At 42.0% G+C, this 19299-nt stretch overlaps 2 protein-coding genes across 2 annotated transcripts in view; one reads left to right on the top strand and one right to left on the bottom strand.

Annotated features, from left to right (window-relative positions):
• LOC148411485 (AF4/FMR2 family member 1-like) overlaps positions 1–7076 on the top strand; it is a 21726-nt gene extending 14650 nt beyond the window's left edge. The window contains exons 14-19 of the mRNA XM_088435367.1: positions 1039–1175; positions 1799–1870; positions 2116–2209; positions 2289–2323; positions 2402–2583; positions 5145–7076. Of these exons, the coding sequence (XP_088291493.1) occupies positions 1039–1175; positions 1799–1870; positions 2116–2209; positions 2289–2323; positions 2402–2583; positions 5145–5269 (645 nt within the window). The 3' untranslated portion in view covers positions 5270–7076. The remainder of the gene's footprint in view (positions 1–1038; positions 1176–1798; positions 1871–2115; positions 2210–2288; positions 2324–2401; positions 2584–5144) is intronic.
• On the bottom strand, positions 6967–19299 carry LOC148411484 (macrophage mannose receptor 1). Its single transcript, XM_088435368.1, has 41 exons — positions 19180–19299; positions 18999–19100; positions 18766–18924; positions 18542–18624; positions 17657–17801; positions 17535–17579; positions 17285–17452; positions 16674–16793; positions 16487–16597; positions 16397–16429; positions 16196–16330; positions 15869–16015; positions 15654–15788; positions 15411–15568; positions 15179–15323; positions 15053–15107; positions 14922–14988; positions 14726–14859; positions 14619–14662; positions 14370–14543; positions 14112–14266; positions 13933–14046; positions 13735–13850; positions 13227–13381; positions 12944–13149; positions 12648–12825; positions 11499–11723; positions 11237–11406; positions 11077–11147; positions 10900–11000; positions 10704–10823; positions 10389–10526; positions 10158–10312; positions 9984–10083; positions 9667–9902; positions 9394–9577; positions 9071–9319; positions 7655–7837; positions 7509–7568; positions 7140–7291; positions 6967–7060 (listed from the first exon to the last, which is right to left on the bottom strand). Exons 2-41 carry the CDS (start codon positions 19036–19038, stop codon positions 7016–7018), a joined length of 5211 nt encoding a protein of 1736 aa, XP_088291494.1. The 5' UTR covers positions 19039–19100; positions 19180–19299; the 3' UTR covers positions 6967–7015.

Raw genomic sequence — 19299 nt, 5'->3', positions numbered from 1 at the left:
AAAAAAAAAAAGTAATTCTAACCATTAGCGAAGCCACCGCAGGCAGTAACCAGGTCTTGCGTTGGTTGTGTAGCATTAGCATTTTGGTTAACGATTTAAGAACAGCACCATTATTTTCAAATTACACATTCATTTGTGTAGGTTCATTATGTAGGTGAACGTTCTACTTTTATGGTATTTCGTTTTGGTCAGTGCTTCTCAAATGGGGGGGGAGGGGGGGGGAGTGCACGAGGTGATGCCAGGTGGTGCACAAGTAACCCCAGGGAAAATGCTTTGTTTTTGTCATGTGAACTATAATTGAGAAATAAAAAAGAAAATTCTTATTTTATTTTTTTAGTTTCAGGCACTTTGATGTGCTTGGTCATTTTCATTCTCTTGTAGACTAAGCCATAACCCGTATAAACAAGGTAAAACATAATGAGCAGTTATTGAAAGTTGATTTATATAGCTTTTTTCTTTTGTTAATGTTAATAAGGTTACAGGTTTAGGTATACCTATAGTATTATTATAGATAATAATCCTCTTTAGCGTCAGCACATCGAAGGGGGGGTTATTTTCTTTCCTGGGGGGGCTTGGCAAAATATAATTGAGAAGCACTGGTTTAGGTCATGAGAAAAAGGATTTGATAGCCTTAGGTGGTAGTAAAAAGGCCTCCTGATGGTAGTGTCGTGTTAGCATTTTGGTTAACAAGCTAACAATGTAGCATTGTTTTACTTTATTCTTATTTTACCTTTTTTTTTTTTCCTTCTAAATTTCTAAAAAAAAAAAAATATTCTAAATTCGCTCCACGATCCTAATTACCATAAGCATGTCAAGCTCCGTGTTTAAGTAATTAGGTTTGCAGTGATTTCATAGCTTTAGGATTTTGGATATCTTGGAGCAGAAGAAGGTGTTTTTTTTTTTTTTTTTACGGCATTCAACTGTAATAGCAGATGACACCATAGATTTATCCAGTGTTGTGGATCTATTGGGGAAGCTTTGACATCGCCATCGCCAGACTGCAGGTGTACTTTGTCTTTGGCACACTTCCTCTTTCAGTCAGACAAGCGCAGCAAAGCCTTCAACTACCTGGATGCTGCCATGTTTTTCGTGGAGAGCGGCATCGCCATGGAGAAGGACCCTCAGATTTCCATGTCTTCCTACACTATGTTTGCTGAGACGGTGGAGCTCCTCAAGTGAGAGTGCGAGAATCTATACCTGGCGTGGCGAAGTCCAGTCCTTGGAGGCCAGAATTCAGCCTGTTTTCCATTTTTGTTTTCAACCATCACACCTGATTCAAGGATAGGCTCATCAGCAATCTTTGAAGAAGCCTGATAATGACACTCATCGTTTGAATCAGGCCTGTTGGTTGAGGGGAAACATTGTAAACAGGCTGGATTGTGGCTCTTGAGGACCAGCATGGCCAGCCCTGATCTGTACAGTACAATGAACTCCTTTTTCTTTGTGGGAATCTGTTCGATATTCACACACCAGAGACCATATGACAACATAACCTTTCCACACACTTGGCAAATATTAAAACTTCATAAACACACTCTTCAAAGTAATCCCATATGTTACTCGTAGTTGAAGTTTAACGTAAGAGTGTGTGTGTGTGTGTGTGTGTGTGTGTGTGTGTGGGGGGGGGGGGGGGGGGGGGGGGGGGGAACTGAGAATTACAATATCCATCCACCGATCGTATTCACCGCTTCTGCTCATAAAGGAGTGATCTGAGTTGCAAAATAGCAGGGGTTCATTGTACTTACTTATTTTATTTTTTTTAAATACTTGCAGTGTATAAAACAGTGCTCTCTCACAGGTTTGTACTGAAGCTTAAAAACTTGGCTGATGCGTCTGCTCACCCCTCAGAGAAAGACTTTGTCGCATTATGGTAAGTATTACTTATAAGAAATAAAGCCTTGCTTCCACCAAGCAGTACCTTAGTAGTTGTTCTTAACCAGCTACTATTTCTTACCGATTGATATTTTGATGAGACAGACAAGTCATTGTAACCTTTCAGCATACACAACTCAGCTGTGTTTCTTGGTGGAAACATGCATTCGAGATGCACAATTACAATAATTTGTACTTTGAGCTTTTGTAGTGATGGTTGAACCGCTTCTTCATGTCTTACAGTCTGAAGTGCCAGTCTCTCCTGCAGATGGCGATGTTTCGCCACAAGTACAGAACTGCGCTCAATTACTCAAAGACGCTCACTGACCATTTCACCGTCAGTATTTGTCATCTCATTGTGATTTAATTAATTTTGCCCTAGTCTTATAACTTAACTAATTTAAATGATCTTCCAGAATCCCACAATTGAGTCTTCTGTCTGCACTGCAAAGTAAGTAAGCAAGCATAATGTCGTGCTGGGGTGCCGTCACGTTCCCTTCGTCCCATGTTTTTTGTTTTTTTTTTGCAGGGGTCCGAACACGCCATCACATATTGCCAACATCCCGTCACCAGCCTGTGGCGGCGGTAGCACTGTGGCTGTTCCAATCGCTGTGGAGCAGGTTGTGCTCTCCTATGTCAACATCACAACATTGTTCCTGAGCGCTCATGAACTGTGGGAGCAGGCGAACCAGATGGCAGGCAAAGGCAGCGGTAGGGCGGTGCTTTTCATACAGCATGTACGGAAAGTATTCAGACGCCTTCCAAACTTTCACTCTTTGTGTCATTCCAGCCTTTGCAAAAATCAAAGAAGGTCATTTTATTTCTTAACAATCTTCACTTAGCACCCCATTCTGACAGAAGAACAACAGAAATGTAAGAAATTTTGCAAATTAAATATCACATGGCCATAAGTATTCTTTTTTTTCCCTTTTCCTCTAAAGGGGTCATATCTTGGAAGTTTGTATTGTGGTAAAATCTCCAAAAAAGTCAACATTGATTTCTGACCCCAAACAAGCCTAAAGTGTTATTTACCTTCAATGATGGATATCTAATTATTCCTTGCGCTCATCCCTGCCCTGCCCGAACAGATAAACGTGACTTGTGGCAGGACTGATGACTAAAGCAAGGCCTCATGCCACACGTGCAAGAGTAAAAACAGTACATCCAATTCTTACTGTTCCATTTTGGTTCCGGAAGTTGAGGAAGAGGGATTTTGCACCGAGTTGGCCAATTATACTGCAGTGTTTCATTCATTAGTTAGGACAGGCATGTCCAAACCCGGTCCTCGAGGGCCGCCTATCCTGCATGTTTTTGATGTTTCCGTCATCCAATGCAGCTGATTCAAATGATCAGGTTTGTTGTCAGGCTTCCGCTGAGCTTGCTGATGAGCTGATCATTTGAATCAGGTGTGTTAAGAGGACAGAAACCTCCAAAACATGCCGGATAGGCGGCCCTCGAGGACTGGGTTTGGACATGCCTGAGTTAGGTATTTTCTCTGGAGAACTACAGTGGCGAAGATGTGTGTTTGGGAGAATACAGCCTGGCAAATATTGTCAGTCGTAAATATTTCACACACGCGCGGAACTGTTGCTATGAATACTGGTTTCCCATGTGACCTATTTGGTAAGAGGGACGGCTCTTAGTCAGTGCAGCCTCTTGACATAGTTTTGCATTTAAAACCTTGCAGTTAAACTCATTGTTTTATACTAAATTAAATCGGCAATGTGCCATATATAATTTATGTATATATTTAACTGCGGAAGTTTATCAATCAAATCCCCTTTAATAAATTAGCAAAAAATTCTACATTTCAGTTTTTAGTGAGAAGTAAAGTTTTCCTTTTTTGATTTTGGCAAATGGCTGCAGTGATGCAAAGTGAAAAAGTTAAAGGGGAATGAATACGTACCCGTGTGTGTGTGTGTGTGTGTGTGTGTGTACATATATATATATATATATGTATATGTGTGTGTGTATATATATATATATATGTGTGTATATATATATATATATATATATATATATATGTATATATATATATATATATATGTATATATATGTATATATATATATATATATATATATATATATATATATATATATATATAATGTATGTATATGTGTGTGTATATATATATTTTTTTTTTTTCAAAATTATTAGTTACATTATTAATGTATTTGAATTGTAATGCATTGCACTATTGTTGCCTTACTTTTAGATGTATTACTCTCACAACCGTAACTGGAAATATGGATTCGCCATTCAAAATGTAGCTATAGTAGAAACAAGTACAAGTCATTTCATCTGCATTGTATTGTAAACCTTTAAAGACAGGATACAAACGTTAGCAGCGAGCCTACATCCTTATTGTGTATCATCTTGATTAACTAGAACTATTTATAGACTATTATTAATAGCAATTGTACAGTGAAAATTAGCGTTAGCTTACCTTGTCATGTATGTTAGTTTCGACAGGGATCTTGCTGACAAGGTTTCCAAATGGTGGTCGATTGATTGTGGAAGGTGGCAGCATATCTCCTAACGAACCTTCTAACCTCTTGATGTCGAAGTGTTGTTCCCCAGCGTGAGAGCGTGTTTTCGCTAACTTTACGTTTTTATGGCCCCACTCTAAACGGTTTGTCAAATTACTGGTCCTATTTGGCGAAGTGGACAGCTTTTTAGGCGTCACGCACAAAGTGCACCTAACGATTATATTTTTCTTGTCTTCATCTCTGACAAACTGAAAGTAATGGTCGTGTTTACATATTATCCATATTCAACCTGCCTTTTCATCTTAGCTGGCTTTAGTAGGTCAGCAAGTAAACATTTTGCCCTGAACTTTTCTCCTCTGATCTCGCAGTGTTTTTGGTGATCTAGGGGGGGCACCACTTTCAGGCTAAAAGTGCATTATAAAATTGCATTTACTATCATTTATAACAAGTACAATATTCATATTTTTTGCGTGTAATATTACATTACCGTATGACAGTAAAAGACAATAAATAAATACAGTAATTACACAACTTTTGTTTATATTAAAAGTATCCCGCATGTTTTCCAGGTGTCTCTCCCCAACACTCATGATGAAAATTTCCCCCTTGCACTTTTAAATCTGTTTTCCTGACTTTAATTGGAAGCGTCTTAACCAAATGCAACTGAATTAAATTAGGTTTGCCATTTCAGTGCTACAGATAAGCTGCTCATTTGAATGCTGCTAAAGCAGTGATTTATCCACATTGGAACTCCTGTTGAGCTTTTGCGTTTTTCTTTGAAGGTCTTGTGGCAGAGTTGGATGCCGTGGTGGGCGCACTGAGCCTGGCCTCTAGCATGAGCTCCATGGTGCACTACACACAACAGGGCGTGGCGTGGCTGCGACTGAACAATTCAAAACCCAAATGAATGTCCGCTGAAGGTACCCAAACCCTCAGATCAAATCTCGATATGTGGTTCACCTGATAAAGACAGACTTTAGGAACGTATGGGGATTATGGGTTCACCACTGAGTGAAGAAAAATTGCACTTAATGGAAAAGTAGGGTGAAATGCCCCCAATGTCAGGCCAAGTCATGTAATTGCTTTCAAAATCAGGAGCATTGTCCTGATTGATTATTCTCAACTTTTGTTCATACTACTACTCCCGTTATCTGTATTCTATCATACAGCATTCCCTCGTTTCGTAGTGATAGGCTTTTCTCAAATTCACCTATTTGCAATTTTTTTTCAACCTATCTTCTCTTAGTCACTGAAAAACATTGTTATTGTATTTCTTAAACATCTGTTTACAAGATGATATGAAGCTCTATCATAGATAGGAGAAAAGTGGCGCTTTACACCTTGTTGTGGCAGGTTGTGGCCACTGAACTGTTTTGAAGGGAGATGAAAGACTTCTTTGAGATTCAAACTACCCTTTGATAGAAAAGAAGTGCTTGGGTGCCACTTGTTGAATTTGTAAGCAATTATGAGCTGTAATGTCAACGTCAACTCCCGTTTCACATTGATACCTTATTGATTTCTAAAATGTGCAAAACCAGTGGTCTAAGATAGTCAGCATGTAAATGCTACAAATGCCTCTAATACTACTATACTGACCTGCCCGCTTTTCGAGCCATGTAATATAGTAAAAATCTGCAAGTAGTTTGGAATCTGCTAACTCTTCCCTTCACTTCAACATAGTTCCTCAACACCATGATGTCGCAAGTTTGTGCCAAAGAGAGCAATTCAGAAAGTTCACTAAAACAGATAGGTTAAAAAAAAAAAAACATTTCACAAATAGGCGGAGGATGCTGTATTAACATCACCTTGAAATGTGATTAGAAAGGTCAGATCATTCTGAAGAGCAAGCACGTGCCTTTGTTCTTTCAGCGTTCTCCTGGTGACAAGGACTATTTCTCAAGAGATTCATTTTTCAGCACACTATTTCTTAATTTATTGTATCTTTTTTTTCTGGCTTTTTTTTTTTTAAGATGTGCACTTTTCCTAGATCAGTTTGCATGAGAGAACTGCCTTAGCTCGAAAGGTAGCTTTGCCGCTTTTTGGGGGGAGGATACACTCGCTGAAGAGTGCCAAGTTGGAATCATTAAAAATGTCATGTTTCTTATTTTCTCTTGCGAGAGTATGACGAAGTAGCACCAAGTGCGAGCCTTTGCTTAATGAAAACCTTAAATTATGAAGATTTTGTTCATCTACCACAAACGAGGATTTTGTCTAAATATGCTTGAAAATGTCACACATTTCAATTAAAAAAAAAAACGCACCCCCTCGGTTCTGATGGTAAATTCTGTTAAACAATAAAAGCAAAGAATGATTGAAAAGCTTTATTTTCCCCCAAAAAACTGGAAAATTAATGTCAGTATAACCTTTGGGGATGGTGGCACCTACCGTCACTTTATTTTTTTCTTGGTCTCGTCCAACCTGCAGCAATTTTTAATGACTGACTCCACACTAGGTTTACACTTCCTAATCCGTGAATAATCATGATGATGATGAGGACCTACTGGAATGTTTGAATGTTTTGGTTTTTGTGGAATGTGTCTGAAATGTGTTCTGTTTCAGTGTTCAGAGAAAAATAAACACTGTAAATCAATTTGCTGTTAACATTTTTTTTTTATTTTTTTTGTCAGGACGCACAAATATTTTATCCTCAAGGTTAAGTGTCTGATAGATCTGCAAAGTTGGGGTTGCTGAATGCAGACTGCAAAAAAAAATGAAATGTTACCATTTCTCCACTTAACAAAAGAAAACAAAATTGTTTTTGGAAATGAATCACTCACAATATCGACAGTAGTGGCCGTGGGCGTTGGGAAACTTTGCCTCAGGCTACTCAACTTGTAGCCTCGCACGCTGAACACGTAGAAGAGCAGTCCAGCTATCAGGCCGATGATGACAACGGCCGCAGTGACAACCCCTACAATCACACCTCTGTCTGAAAGACAGTAAGTGACAAATATCCATGATTTACTTTTGGCTTTGCTTTTGATCTGATTGGATGGTGCAATATGGTGAGACCATGATTTTACGTGGGTATTTTGCTTTCCAGTCAGAGTGTTGATTTTAATATACACGCACAAGTCGTGCCTAAGTTTTGAAGGTCCAGCCAAAGTATGCAGATAAAGTAATTTTTTTGTGGGTGTCACACTCACTGTCGACATTTGGACCGTCTGTGGGGAAAATGGGGTTTCCACCGTCATCGGTCGTATAGTCTGATGACAAAAAGGCAACAATGACCAGTGTGAGTGTTTTTTTCAGGAAGAAATTACCAATACTCTTGATCTGTCAGAGTGCTTACATTGTCTGTGCCGGCACACAAAGCCTCTTTTCTGCAGGCAGTCATTGTCGTTCCAACGTCCGTCCGAGTACATCTCCACACAGTTCTCCTGGGCCACTTGTCCTGGATGAAAAGCTGCATTGGGCTCACCGGGAGCCCAGTTGAGGAAACCCACAGACGTCTTGTCTGTCCAGCTCCAGCCAACTGGAAATTTACAAAAACACAAGTAAGCACACAAAAGTGATTGGAAATAGAGAAACGAGTGATTCGATTTTTCAACATTTTCCTTAGACTCTTAGGCCAGGTTCACCCTGCAGGGCTTAATGTTCATTTCAGATGTTTTTTTTTTTCTTCTGTGAAATCTTTTTTTTTTTTCTTTTTTGTATGAGGTCGGTCCCATTTCCAAATAAACGCAACTTGTATATGACCTGTGTTTGATTTAAATGGCTGTCATTGCGAAGCCAGAATATTTTTAATCTGTTAAATATAATGAGTACATTCAGGAGGAGAAGAGTGAGGTTTTTTGTCATGGAATAAGCAACATTTCTGTCTCTCCCTCTCTCTCACTCTCTCCGTCTGTCTTTCTCCCCCCTTCCCTCCGTCGATCTCTCTCTTGCCCTGAGCAAGCGGCTCATTCGCTCCAAGTGAACAAGCGTAAGATAGAGACGGAGACAAAATAGACCTCGCTTACCCTTCCTCGAGCTGTCTTGACCTCATCCGCTATTTCTATTTTGGTGTTTCAAGTCTGCTCCCACATTTTTTAGTGCAGAATTGTGACTTTTTGGGAGTTTGATGAATGCGACCTGGCCATTCAGACTAAAGTCAAAACGATTGGATAATATTTATCTGATTTACTTGTAGTGCATTATACCCAACTGGCCTGGGTCACCTTTGAAAAAATCGGATGTGTCTTTCACACTGCCATCAAAAAATCAGGTACAGGTCAGATATGAGCAAAAGAAATCGGAATTGAGTCACTTCAGGCTGCAGTGTGGACCTAGCCCAAGTTCCAAATTGCAAAACAGATCTGCACTTTTTTCTGTGCAAAGATGTTTTGATAGCATACAATCCAGCCATGCAATGTTTGTTATTCTTAGAATGAGCAGTATGTTAATTACAGAGAAAAGTATTTTGTTTGCAAAGTTGTGCCCAGTTAAAACTGGTATTGTGTTAACGTGACAGGAAGAAAAACAACCATTAACATTAATTGGTGTAGCAACCACATGGTAAGGGTTTCCGGGGGCCATATATATTTCAAGTTAGGAACATAGCCATGAAAATAACTAATTAAAAAAAAAAAAAGTATACCTATACTTAACTGGAAAGTTTACTATAACACAGGCCCTTTAAGCACAGCATGAGAGTTTTCTGGCCACCTTTCAGAATAAGCATGTGTTTGAACTACTCAAGACCCAAACGGCAACTCGGTTAGCTCACAATTGCGGTCCCTGGTGAGGCCAATCCAAAGGTTGTGATATCTGCTGTGGTTGAGATTCTTGATAAACTCTAACTCTGCCCTACTATGGAAGGAGGCGAGATCGGCCTTAGCTTCTTGGCAGTAATGTCTTGAGTCGGGCCAGGAAAAGCCTTTCTGCTCATTGTAAATCCAGTAACAGTAGCGACCGTACGGAATCCAATACGTCAAACACTTCCCGTCACCAGGGGCGGGAGTCACGGGTGGTTTCTCTGAGGAAAGATTGAGAGGATTTAAGTTAAGCTTGATGGTTCTATGCAATCACAAGCGGCCATTTGGTCAATACCAAAGGAAATCTTGCAGATGTAGGGTTTGGCTTGGTTGCACTTAGTGTCGTTCCAGGTGCCGTGAAACAGTGGCGAGCCTCGGATACTGACACAGCCCTCATCCTTCAGGTTATCTGGTTCTCCGGGACCCCACCGCGTGAAAAATACTGGCCAGCCATCTGTCCAGGCAAAGGAGCCATCATCCTGCAGGACAAAATCGCATGAGGCTGGAATGTTGCCGGCAGAAAATAGTGTATGTGCTCAATGAGCACTGTGTGACCGCCGAACAACACCTTGAGCCTCAGTCCGATCCAGGCATCAGCTCTTCCCTGCAAGACCACCCCAGCGACGAAAGCCTGATCGTAACTCGTGTCGATGCTAACTAGGTTGCCGCCCTGCTGCACGCAAGCCTTTTGAGCTTCATCCCAGGTAGCCAGCTCTTGGACCAGCTTGTAGCAGTTCTGGTACCAGGATATGTAGCCAGCCGGACAAGGACTTTTTGTTGGTGGGGGTGGCGTTATACTGCTTGCTGAGGTAGAACATAAGGAAGAGAATGAATTTGATGCTGTCATAAAAAGACTTAAGATTCCGTGTCTGGACTTCTACTGACATTTCTTCCTGAAGCAGACGAAACTGTGCTCTTTATGGCATGCGTCATCGTTCCACTTGCCGCTCTCTAGTACACTGTGAGGTATGGCCACGCAGTGTTCCTGGTGACAAAAACAGGATTTTGTGATTCCAAAGTCACACACTGACGACTGAATCAGAGTAGTCGCATTCTCACAGTCCCCCCTGCGTTGTTGGGCTCTTTGCCGTTCCAGTTGGTGTAGAGGACTGGACTCACGCCATCACTCCAGGCATACTGATTTTCCACCAAGATGTCAGAGAGGCCGATCCATGTCGGAAGCTCCATGTCTTTCAGGTAACTGGACACAAAGTCTAAGAAGGAATAGGAATTTTGAATAGCAAAGAGCCCCCAAAGTGAAACTCTCAAAAGCAACCTTCAGCTGCTGACCATTTTCATACTGGTTGTCTATAACTGCCAGCTCTCCTCCTTGGTCTTTGCACCAACTCCGTGCGTACGTCCAGTTGGCTTTAACATCATTTTTCTTTCCCTTGAACAGGAAACATTTATCTTTGAATTGCATCCATCCTAAGAACAGGGAAGATAAGAGTATAAGATAAGAAGATAAGAATCCAACCAGAACAAAGCAGATAAAACATTCTCAAGAATGTTCATCCAGATCAATGAAAGTTATATTTTACAGAGCAAAAGTGGAAAAAACAAAAAACCAGCCGATTCATGTAACATGTAGACATCAGTCATTACCGGCAGGGCAATAGCCCTCCCAGGGCTGCGTGGGGGGAGGCGGAGTGTGATCACTTCCCGGAAACTTCTTGCAGACGTAACCGGCTTCGGCTCGCCCACAATTGACATCGTTCCAACCACCTTGAGCATGTCAGAATACAGAAACATCAGCTGTAGAATATGTTTGTCAATGTCCATTCGAAAGAAACTCCAGTACCTTGATGTCTGTTCATCTGAACACACTGTTCCTCCCCATTGGCGTTGTTGGGTTCACCTGGACTCCAATGAGTGTACGAGACAGGGGATTTGTCTTGCCACCTGCATGCATTCAAGAAATTGGAACTACTGGCTCCATCAAGTAACACAAATTTAGTCATTAGATGGGATGCCATACGCATATTGTCCATCTGTGATCCCCAACATCCGAAGTCCAATCCAAGCAGCGGAAATCTGACCCGTTCCCACCTGGAGGATGGGCAAGACATAAATCTTACATAATCAACCCTGAAGATGTAATTGTACATCATCCTTCAGAGTGGAGAATAAAGTCCAACCATGCTGTTGACGTATGCCTGTTCGTTCTTGTTGAGGATAGAGACGAGTCTAGCCTTCTCGGTCCAACAGCGGTGCATAGCCGTGTGGAAGTCCACAATATCCGTATCGTTGTAGTAGTAGCACATGTTGTTGTACTTCCTCCAGCCGGGGTTGTTGCCACAATCAGGAGCTGCAAAATGATGCATGAGGAAGGTGTGGTTTGACTAAGTGGAAAAAAAAAATGACCAAACCTAAATTTAAAGACAATACAGTTGAGTTTACCCGGTACTGGCGACGGGGGCGCTGGAGGCAGGATGGGGATCTGTCCTTTGGCGATCATGCATATCCAGTCTTGGTGGGCATCACAGTTGAGATCGTTCCACCAGGAGTAGGTACCGTTGGAACTGCTAACCATCTCTACGCATTCCTCACGACCCTCATGGTTGTTTGGCTCGCCATGACCCCAGTTGGTGTGCGAGACTGCCGAACCATCACTCCAGGAATAGCCTACCAGTAATAGGAATTACCTGGAAGTCTTTCGATGCATCATGGTTTCCAAAGGTGGACAGTTCGTCAGTACTGACAAAGTGTCCATCGGTCCGTGGATGTTTATCAAATGACAAAAACATTTTAAAAATGACAAAGACCGGCAAAACAGTACAGGTAGATTCTTTAAATCTTTCTCAAATGTTTAAACTGCCACATTCCTGGGAGCATTGAAGTGTAAACAAAGTCAATAGGCAGTAAGCATACATGCATGCACTGAAGCATTAGTATGCAACTGCTACTATTAGGAGAGAATGTTTCCTTAATGACTTGCACTGAGCAACACTTTCTCCTAATCTAGGAGTAATCTAGGATGCGTTTCCATTCAAGTAACCAATGAGCACATTGCAAAATGACAGTCTCACTGATTGGCTGGAAATGCAAGATGGATGGCGTTAACAATGTTTTAACATACATTCTGCTTGATGTGTATGCTACCTAGCGGACACGACTGCTTATTGTGGTCTAGTGCAGAAGAGAACACACACTAGGCATTGTGGTGTGTGATTACTGGTGGTTTATTCTGTTTTAAGCCCAATTACTCATTTGGGTGATTGAAGTAAAGATTGTGAAGTCTAGCGTTTGCTTTTTGTTTAAGGCCAACCTGTAGAGAGCACTGTTTAGTATTTTTTTTCAAGATGTTTAAGTATTTTTTTGTTGTTATCTTATAGTATGATGATATAGGTTTACATTTTTGCGTTTATGATGGGAGTGATTGGCAGATGGAGCAACGGACTGATGATTACAAGTCTTGACTTGGAAAAATGGACAACGTGACAATGTAAGGAGGGCGGCACACCAAGGACAGACAACTGACGGACCAGCAGAAAAAAATAGAAAATGACCACCCGAGATGGTTTCCAAAAAGCTCAATCTTGTACGCACCTCCTTCTGTGGGGTTGCTCCTTAGGCCAATCCACTTGCTGCTCCCTTGGCTATACAGGGACAGGAACTCTTCTTCCTCCTGACTGTGAATGCTGACCAGGTTGGCCCCTCTTGCCACACAGTCTTCATGTGCAGCCTGCCAGCTCTTTTTTAGGGACCAGTCCACATTGTGAAAGAACTGCAAGACATCCACTCTTAGATAAATGGTCATAGAACTGACCTTGTGACAATTTCATTAGTCAACCAGAATGGGAAGGGACCAATCTCTAATTTTTGTGTACGTACGAAAGCCATACCCTATAACAGTTACTAAAATTGGGACTGGAAGTCCAGGTCTTAAAGCAGTCCTGTGCTGGAGGAGAAGTTGGGGCTTTGGTGGGCGGAGTGATATCTGATCGGGGCTTCTCACAGATGAAGGAAAATTTCTCTGAGCATTGCTTGTCATCCCAGAAGCCGCCGACTTGACCAGTGGTCATGGCCACGCAAGTGCCATCCCCGTTGTCTGATGACATTTGATCGTGTATATCAAGTGATGTCGTGTTCATTTGTCGGTACTTCATTGAAAGATCAATTTTCTACCTGGCTGGTTTCTGTCCCAGTGAGTGAAGGTGAGTGGATAGCCATTGTCCCAGATATACTGCACGCCTCCACCAGTACCTCCTTTTGCACGCAACCCAATCCACCACAATCCTGTTTTTCCTGACAGCACCACTGTAAAATGCGCTTGCTCATATCTGCAACGAAACATTGTTAAAAGGGAATCTCCCTTGTAAGTTGGTGGTAGTGTGGTCATATGTACAATGGCAAGCTGTTTTGCCCCAAAATATTTATTTAGTTGGACATAGTGTACATACTGTACAAGGGGTGTACAGTCTGATGCTTAAAACTTCATACACCCTTCGTATTTTATTTCCATAGCCAAATGTAATTAGGATTCCCAAAAAACTAATTCTGAGTTTCCAGTTTTCATTGCGTTTGTGAGTGTAGTTTTTCTGGTACGGGCACATTGGAGTTCATTTGTCAGTTGAACTGATTTTGAAAATTCTAAGCCGTGGGATTGTGATTCAGTTGTTTTTGCGCCACTCACATGTCTCCAATGTGCAGCAAAAATCCATCCTGCTCTTTACAGAAAGTCTTGGCATCTGACCAGCTCCGGCCCATCTCCTCCATCCAGTAGCAACCGTAGCCATAAATCTCCCAGCCCTGGCACGTGACACAAACAATATAAAACTTTTTTACAATATAATAGGAAATAAAAAGAGTATAGGATGTTTGCTTGTTCCACCTGTGGGCAGCCGTACACTGTGGGCTTCACCGAGGGAAGCTGGTAATGGGCTTTGGGCATTTTACATATGAAGCTATTCAGTTTTGTACAGGACACATCGTTCCATCTGCCAGTCTGAAAGAACAAATGAATCATCAATATTATTGCACCATTAGTGCACCATTGCTTTGTCATTGCACCTGGTGTAACATCTCCACACAATCCTCACTGAAACCGTCATGGCCGTTTGGCTCCCCTGGTGCCCAGTAGGTGAAGGTCACCATGTGGTGGTCTGACCATACGAACATGCCGGAAAATACTAGGTCGTTCAGTCCTGTCCACATGTGACTTTTGGCTGAAGGGGGCAGACAGTAATAAATCTTTCAGTTGGTTCTAAAATATTCCACTTTTCGACTAGTTCTGGTTGGGATCTTAAGGAATTTAATGCTATTGCGCACCAAAGTACAGGTAACTTTCCAGCCAGCTTTGCTCCATCACGGAGCGGATGGACACAAGTTCAGCACCGAGACTCCTGCAGGTGTCTTGAGCATTGGCCCAAGTCTTTTTGTCCTCAAAAGGTTTGTAACAGAACTCCCCAAACTCATACCAGTCGGGTCCAGAACATCTCAGCTCTGAAGAGGACACCCCATGTGAGTGTAGCATCCATGAAAAGTTGTTTTAACATGAAAAAAATTGAGTACACTCACCTCCGTCAGCAAATGTGTAAGACAAAGGATATTCGCCGTCATATCTGCAGATAGTACAGAGATGATTGATTCGGGTTTTTAATTGGACTTTTACCCTAGCCACTCACTGTCTCGAGATAATCCCGTTTCTGGTGGAGGCAGCATAGAAGTTCTGTCCCGGAGCTTTCAGCAAAGTACAATCTCCTCCGACTTCATTCAGAATGACGCCAGCATGGATAGCAGCTGCACAGATGTTTGAGTCCTGTTCCAAGAGAACCAGAATGTCTTTGTCAAAGATTAATGTAACTGTCAGCAATCACATACCGCTCGATAGATGGACGTTCCATAGACACTGTAGCTGGATCTGGTGCAATCTGCTGGGCAGTGGACTCTGAAGAAAACATGAGATGTATCACATAAGTAAGTTACCACAGAAAACATCAAACCTGACTCACGTCATTTGATGACTGGTGTAGTTAAAGTTTGACTTGCTGTCACAGGTGATTGCATCTGTTGGATGTACATTTTAATTCATTTCAAAGATTGCTTTTATTCTTGGAGCGGTGAAGTGTCTTGCTTACAGTCAGGCGTGCATCCTAAGATCTCAACGCGAAGACCCACTTGACCATTATACTCCAGCGGCAGAATGCGGACGTACTGAGCAGAAATAGGTGTTCCCAGCAGCTGAGTGTCAGCAGTGTTTCTGTCTGTTGATCCGGGCAAAAACTAGAAATAGAACATCTCGAAATTTGCATTTGATGACTATAGTCTGGACGTCAGGATTGAAGTTATATTGACTGGCCGTCTGCTCACTTGCCCATCAGCTGTGTAATCAGTCCAGGATCTCCCATCAATACTATGCTGCACCTTAAACTTGGTGACCCAGTGGTCACTGTTAGGACACCCTTGTATCACGATCCCTGTGACTTTTCTTATCTGGCCAAGGTTTATCTGGATCCAACTGCTGGTGGCTGCAGGAGTGGGACATAAAATTTGCTGTGCCAGCAAAATATCACTGTGTACCTGAAATCCTGATGTTTTGAACTTGGTGCATACGGTTTTCTGATGGCTTCCAACAGGAGTTTCCGTTCAGACGGGCTTTGTTAGGGGTAAAACTGCTTATGGATGAGGAGGCCGATAGCCAGGTGTCTGTGATATTCTTGTCCTCAACACCCAGACCGCGAAGACACACTGGGAACAACCAAAAAACACATGTAATGTATTCAATTTTGGTCTTTGGCAACTTGAGGCTTATAAGATGTGAAGCTTACCTTTCTGCTCACAGCTGTAGATGATTTCGAGGTATTTAGAGATGGTTGGGCAGGGGTCCACCTCAGTGTGGGCATACGCGAAGCAAAACGCACGCTTGTCGCATGTTTTTCTGTAGTACGGGAGGATTCCTTCTACTGTGCAGCTCCCTGCAAGTGATACCAGTTTGAAGCTCTACTTTGTCAAAAGTGTGGAAATTACATGCAGTATGTGTCAATGTTAAGGTTTCATGTTTCAGACACATTCGTGGAGGTTATTACCCGGCCTAAGATGACGCCGAATCAAAGGCCGCAACTGTGTGGTTTTTTTTTTTTTTTTTTAGCTCTTACCATGTGATCCTCCTAGATGTGGACAGATGTCACCGCTTTTTCGTCCGTAGAAAGCCGACTGGATGTTTATCACGCTTTCTTCCGGGCAGTGAAGGACAGCGGATGATTCTTGGCAAACGATTGCCGTCATGAAGCCTGCAAGAGCATGATGGCGTTATTTTGTCGCGCATCTTTGAAAGACGCAACTTCTCGGTGACATACCATCATGGGGTGGTGGCGGTTCTGGTGTCTTTCCTGTAAAAGAAACGCAATGCTTAAGATGAACGCTCCAATTCTAGAATCACATCTTACCTCTTTTTTTGCAGATGTACCCTCTCTTGTTTTCACAGTTATCATCATTCCAGTAGCCGTTATTAATGATTATGGAAAGACAGTCTTCGTCTTCAAAGTTATCAGGGTTGCCTTTTAAAGGAAAACATCTTAAAGCGCTGCCTTTCTTAAGGTTGTAACCTAAAGGCTGGCAAGGTTGTCAATGTACCTGCATTCCAGCGTACGTATCTGAATGGAGATTCATCAGTCCACTGCCAGCCTCCTTCAGTGATGGAGTCATGGCCACCCATCCACAGGGAGATCCCGGTGGGGCTCACCTGGATCACACCTACAGGGTACAGTGCATTAATTGAATGCATCCTTTTTCAAAAGTGCATGCTTTCATAGGGGTCGGACAGTGGACTCTGAAGAAAACGTGATTTGTGTCACATCAGACGAGCTGCGGCCTATCCCGGTTGACTTTGGCCGGTTGGATTGGTTGCCAGGCAATCGTGGGACACATTGAGACAAATGTCAATTCATACTCTGATTTAACGCAGAAAAATGAGAACTTTGCCCATCCATCCATCCAATTCTCAAAAGGGTCATGGGTGAGTTAAATCCTATCCAAAGTGACTTTGTGTGAGAGATTTGGCACAACCTGACTGGTTGCCAGCCAACCACTGGGCAGTCTTCACTTAAATTATTTGTTTGAAGTGAAAAGTCAAACTTAAAGCCTTGAACCTCAGAACTGCAAGGCAGTATTTCATTTCAAGCTCTCACGTAATTAATCGGCAAACTAAGTCACTGAGTAAAACTGAATGATACTTGAATTAGTACCATGTATGAAGGCCTGTTCAGAGGGGTCAGTGATGCTGACCAGGTCTCCTCCCTGATTGACGCAGTCGGCTCGCGCCTCTGCCCAGGTCCTCGTGGACAGGTAGTTGAACAGGTAGCAAAAGTCATTAAAGGGGTCCGCCACCCACGAGCCACATTTTTCGTTCCAGCCTGTAACAAATACACTTTTTCTTTTTTACGAAGAAATTGTATAAGTTTTGGAGGAATGTTCTCTGTGGTGCGGGAAATCTACCTGGTCCTGATGTTGGTGGCTGAGGAGGAGGCCCTTGGCCTTTAGCTGCAGGAATAGGTCAAGATAAAAATATGAGCAACCACGTTAAAACACTTGCAAAGTAAGAGTTGATTAGTTTGTACCTTTTTTGCAGATGAATTCGTTGGTGGCGGTGCACAAGTCATCACTGAGTTTTCCTGCTTCCTGGTGCATCGGGCCTCGCAGGTGAACGCAGTCCTCGTTGTTCTGCCAGTTGTCCGGCTGGTTTGATCCCCATGGTAAGAGGTTCTAGAAATCGAATTTGGAGTCTTCTTATTGCTCGTTGTATGCATAAAAGACAGAAATGCTCTGAAATTTCCTCCATCGCTCACTTTCTTTTATCTTTTGCCTTCACATTATTTTCAGAATGTGTTTCTCACAATACAACTATTATTGTAATAAAACTTGATTTTTCTCCTGTGAAATAAGAACTGTCATGTTTAAAACACATTCAATGCCAAAGACACGCACACAGACACATTTATCTTTTCACAATCCAGACATTATTTTTCCAGATACTTTCATCCATCCATTTATATATTTTAGATTTTCAAATGTTAAGGTGAAAGAGGGTCAAAAAATGACTGGTGTTGAATTGGTTGTAACAGCCTTTCACTTTCTAACATTTAAAGTTTAATGAAGTTCATTCCCACAAGGGTATTACTATATTTTATTTACTTTGGCATTTAATTGAATATCATGCCTTTTATTGTCACTGTATTGCAGGTATACATATAGCCTAAAATGCTGACTTTTGTCCTCACATATATTCTTGTAACAAATCACCTATTTAATCAATGTAACAATCGTACTATTGTGAAAGTCCTGTCAGAACTGGAATTTGGTTCTCATAACTAAAAATATTGAAATTGTATGCTAAAATGGCATATTATGGTCTCATTCTCTGAAACTTACAACTTTATTTTAGTATTGCAGTTTTTTGTTGTTCTTTGTTTCTGTAAAATCTCAACTGAGATTGTTTCACTTACTGCAGCTGTTCCATCAGTGTACACAAACTGGTTTTCAATCTTAATGTCATTGAGTCCCACCCATGCTTGTCCTGGCATGTGGGCTTCAAGGTGAGAAAAAGAAAAGAGCTTTAGTTTTTGAAGAACTGAGCCAAACTTGAAGGGTTTTATATGACGTATTGTGGGGAAATTGTAATGTTGGCATGAATAACCCAAATGACTGTTTGTGTTCTGTTGGTGCTCACCGGTCAAGAAGCTGAGCTCTTCCTGTGAGTGGAAGCTGACCAGGTGACCTTGTCGTGCGACGCAGTAATTCTCTGCTTCCTGCCATGTTTTCACCTGCTCCCCCTCGAAATGGTAGCAAAAATCACCATACAGCAAATAGCCAGGGTCGCAGTGGGAAGCTATATTCCGGGAGAAACAATAATTACAAAACCAAGAAAGTATTGAAGGGTGGGGGTGTGTCTGGGAAACTCACTCGGCGCAGGAGTTGGTTTGGGGTTTTGTCCTCCAGTCATCTCACAAATGTAACCGAGCCTCTTAAAGCAGTTGCTCGTTTCCCATTTGCCTTCATAATTTCCTTTTTGGGATCAGTAATGTATACCTGTTGGTCGTGTGGTAGCTTACGAGTGTCATTGTTAGGATAAAGTGCTTCATACCTGTGAAGATCTGTCCGCAGTCCCAGATGTTTGCAGTGTTTCTGGGCCAACCGGGTCCATAGTTTGTGAAGTTAATGTCCGTTTTGTCCACCCAGTGGAATGTCCCATCCTGGTCCTTAT

The sequence above is a fragment of the Hippichthys cyanospilos genome, chromosome 15 (genome assembly GCF_059441005.1).
Source record: "Hippichthys cyanospilos isolate Australia breed blue-spotted pipefish chromosome 15, RoL_Hcya_1.0, whole genome shotgun sequence".
In the NCBI taxonomy this organism is placed as follows: Eukaryota; Metazoa; Chordata; class Actinopteri; order Syngnathiformes; family Syngnathidae; genus Hippichthys; species Hippichthys cyanospilos.
The sequence above is the reverse complement of the archived record's forward strand: the minus strand, read 5'-3'. Positions and strand labels throughout refer to the sequence as shown.

Excerpts from the sequence above, each read along its gene's own strand:
- LOC148411484 (XM_088435368.1), bottom strand. The coding sequence starts at position 19,038 with ATGACTGGAGGACAAAACCCCAAACCAACTCCTGCGCCGA. Across the intron at positions 15,108-15,178 it reads CTTAGGATGCACGCCTGACT|ATGCAATCACCTGTGACAGC; the intron begins GTAAGCAAGACA and ends TACATCCAACAG. Across the intron at positions 10,527-10,703 it reads GGAGGGCTATTGCCCTGCCG|GATGGATGCAATTCAAAGAT; the intron begins GTAATGACTGAT and ends CCCTGTTCTTAG.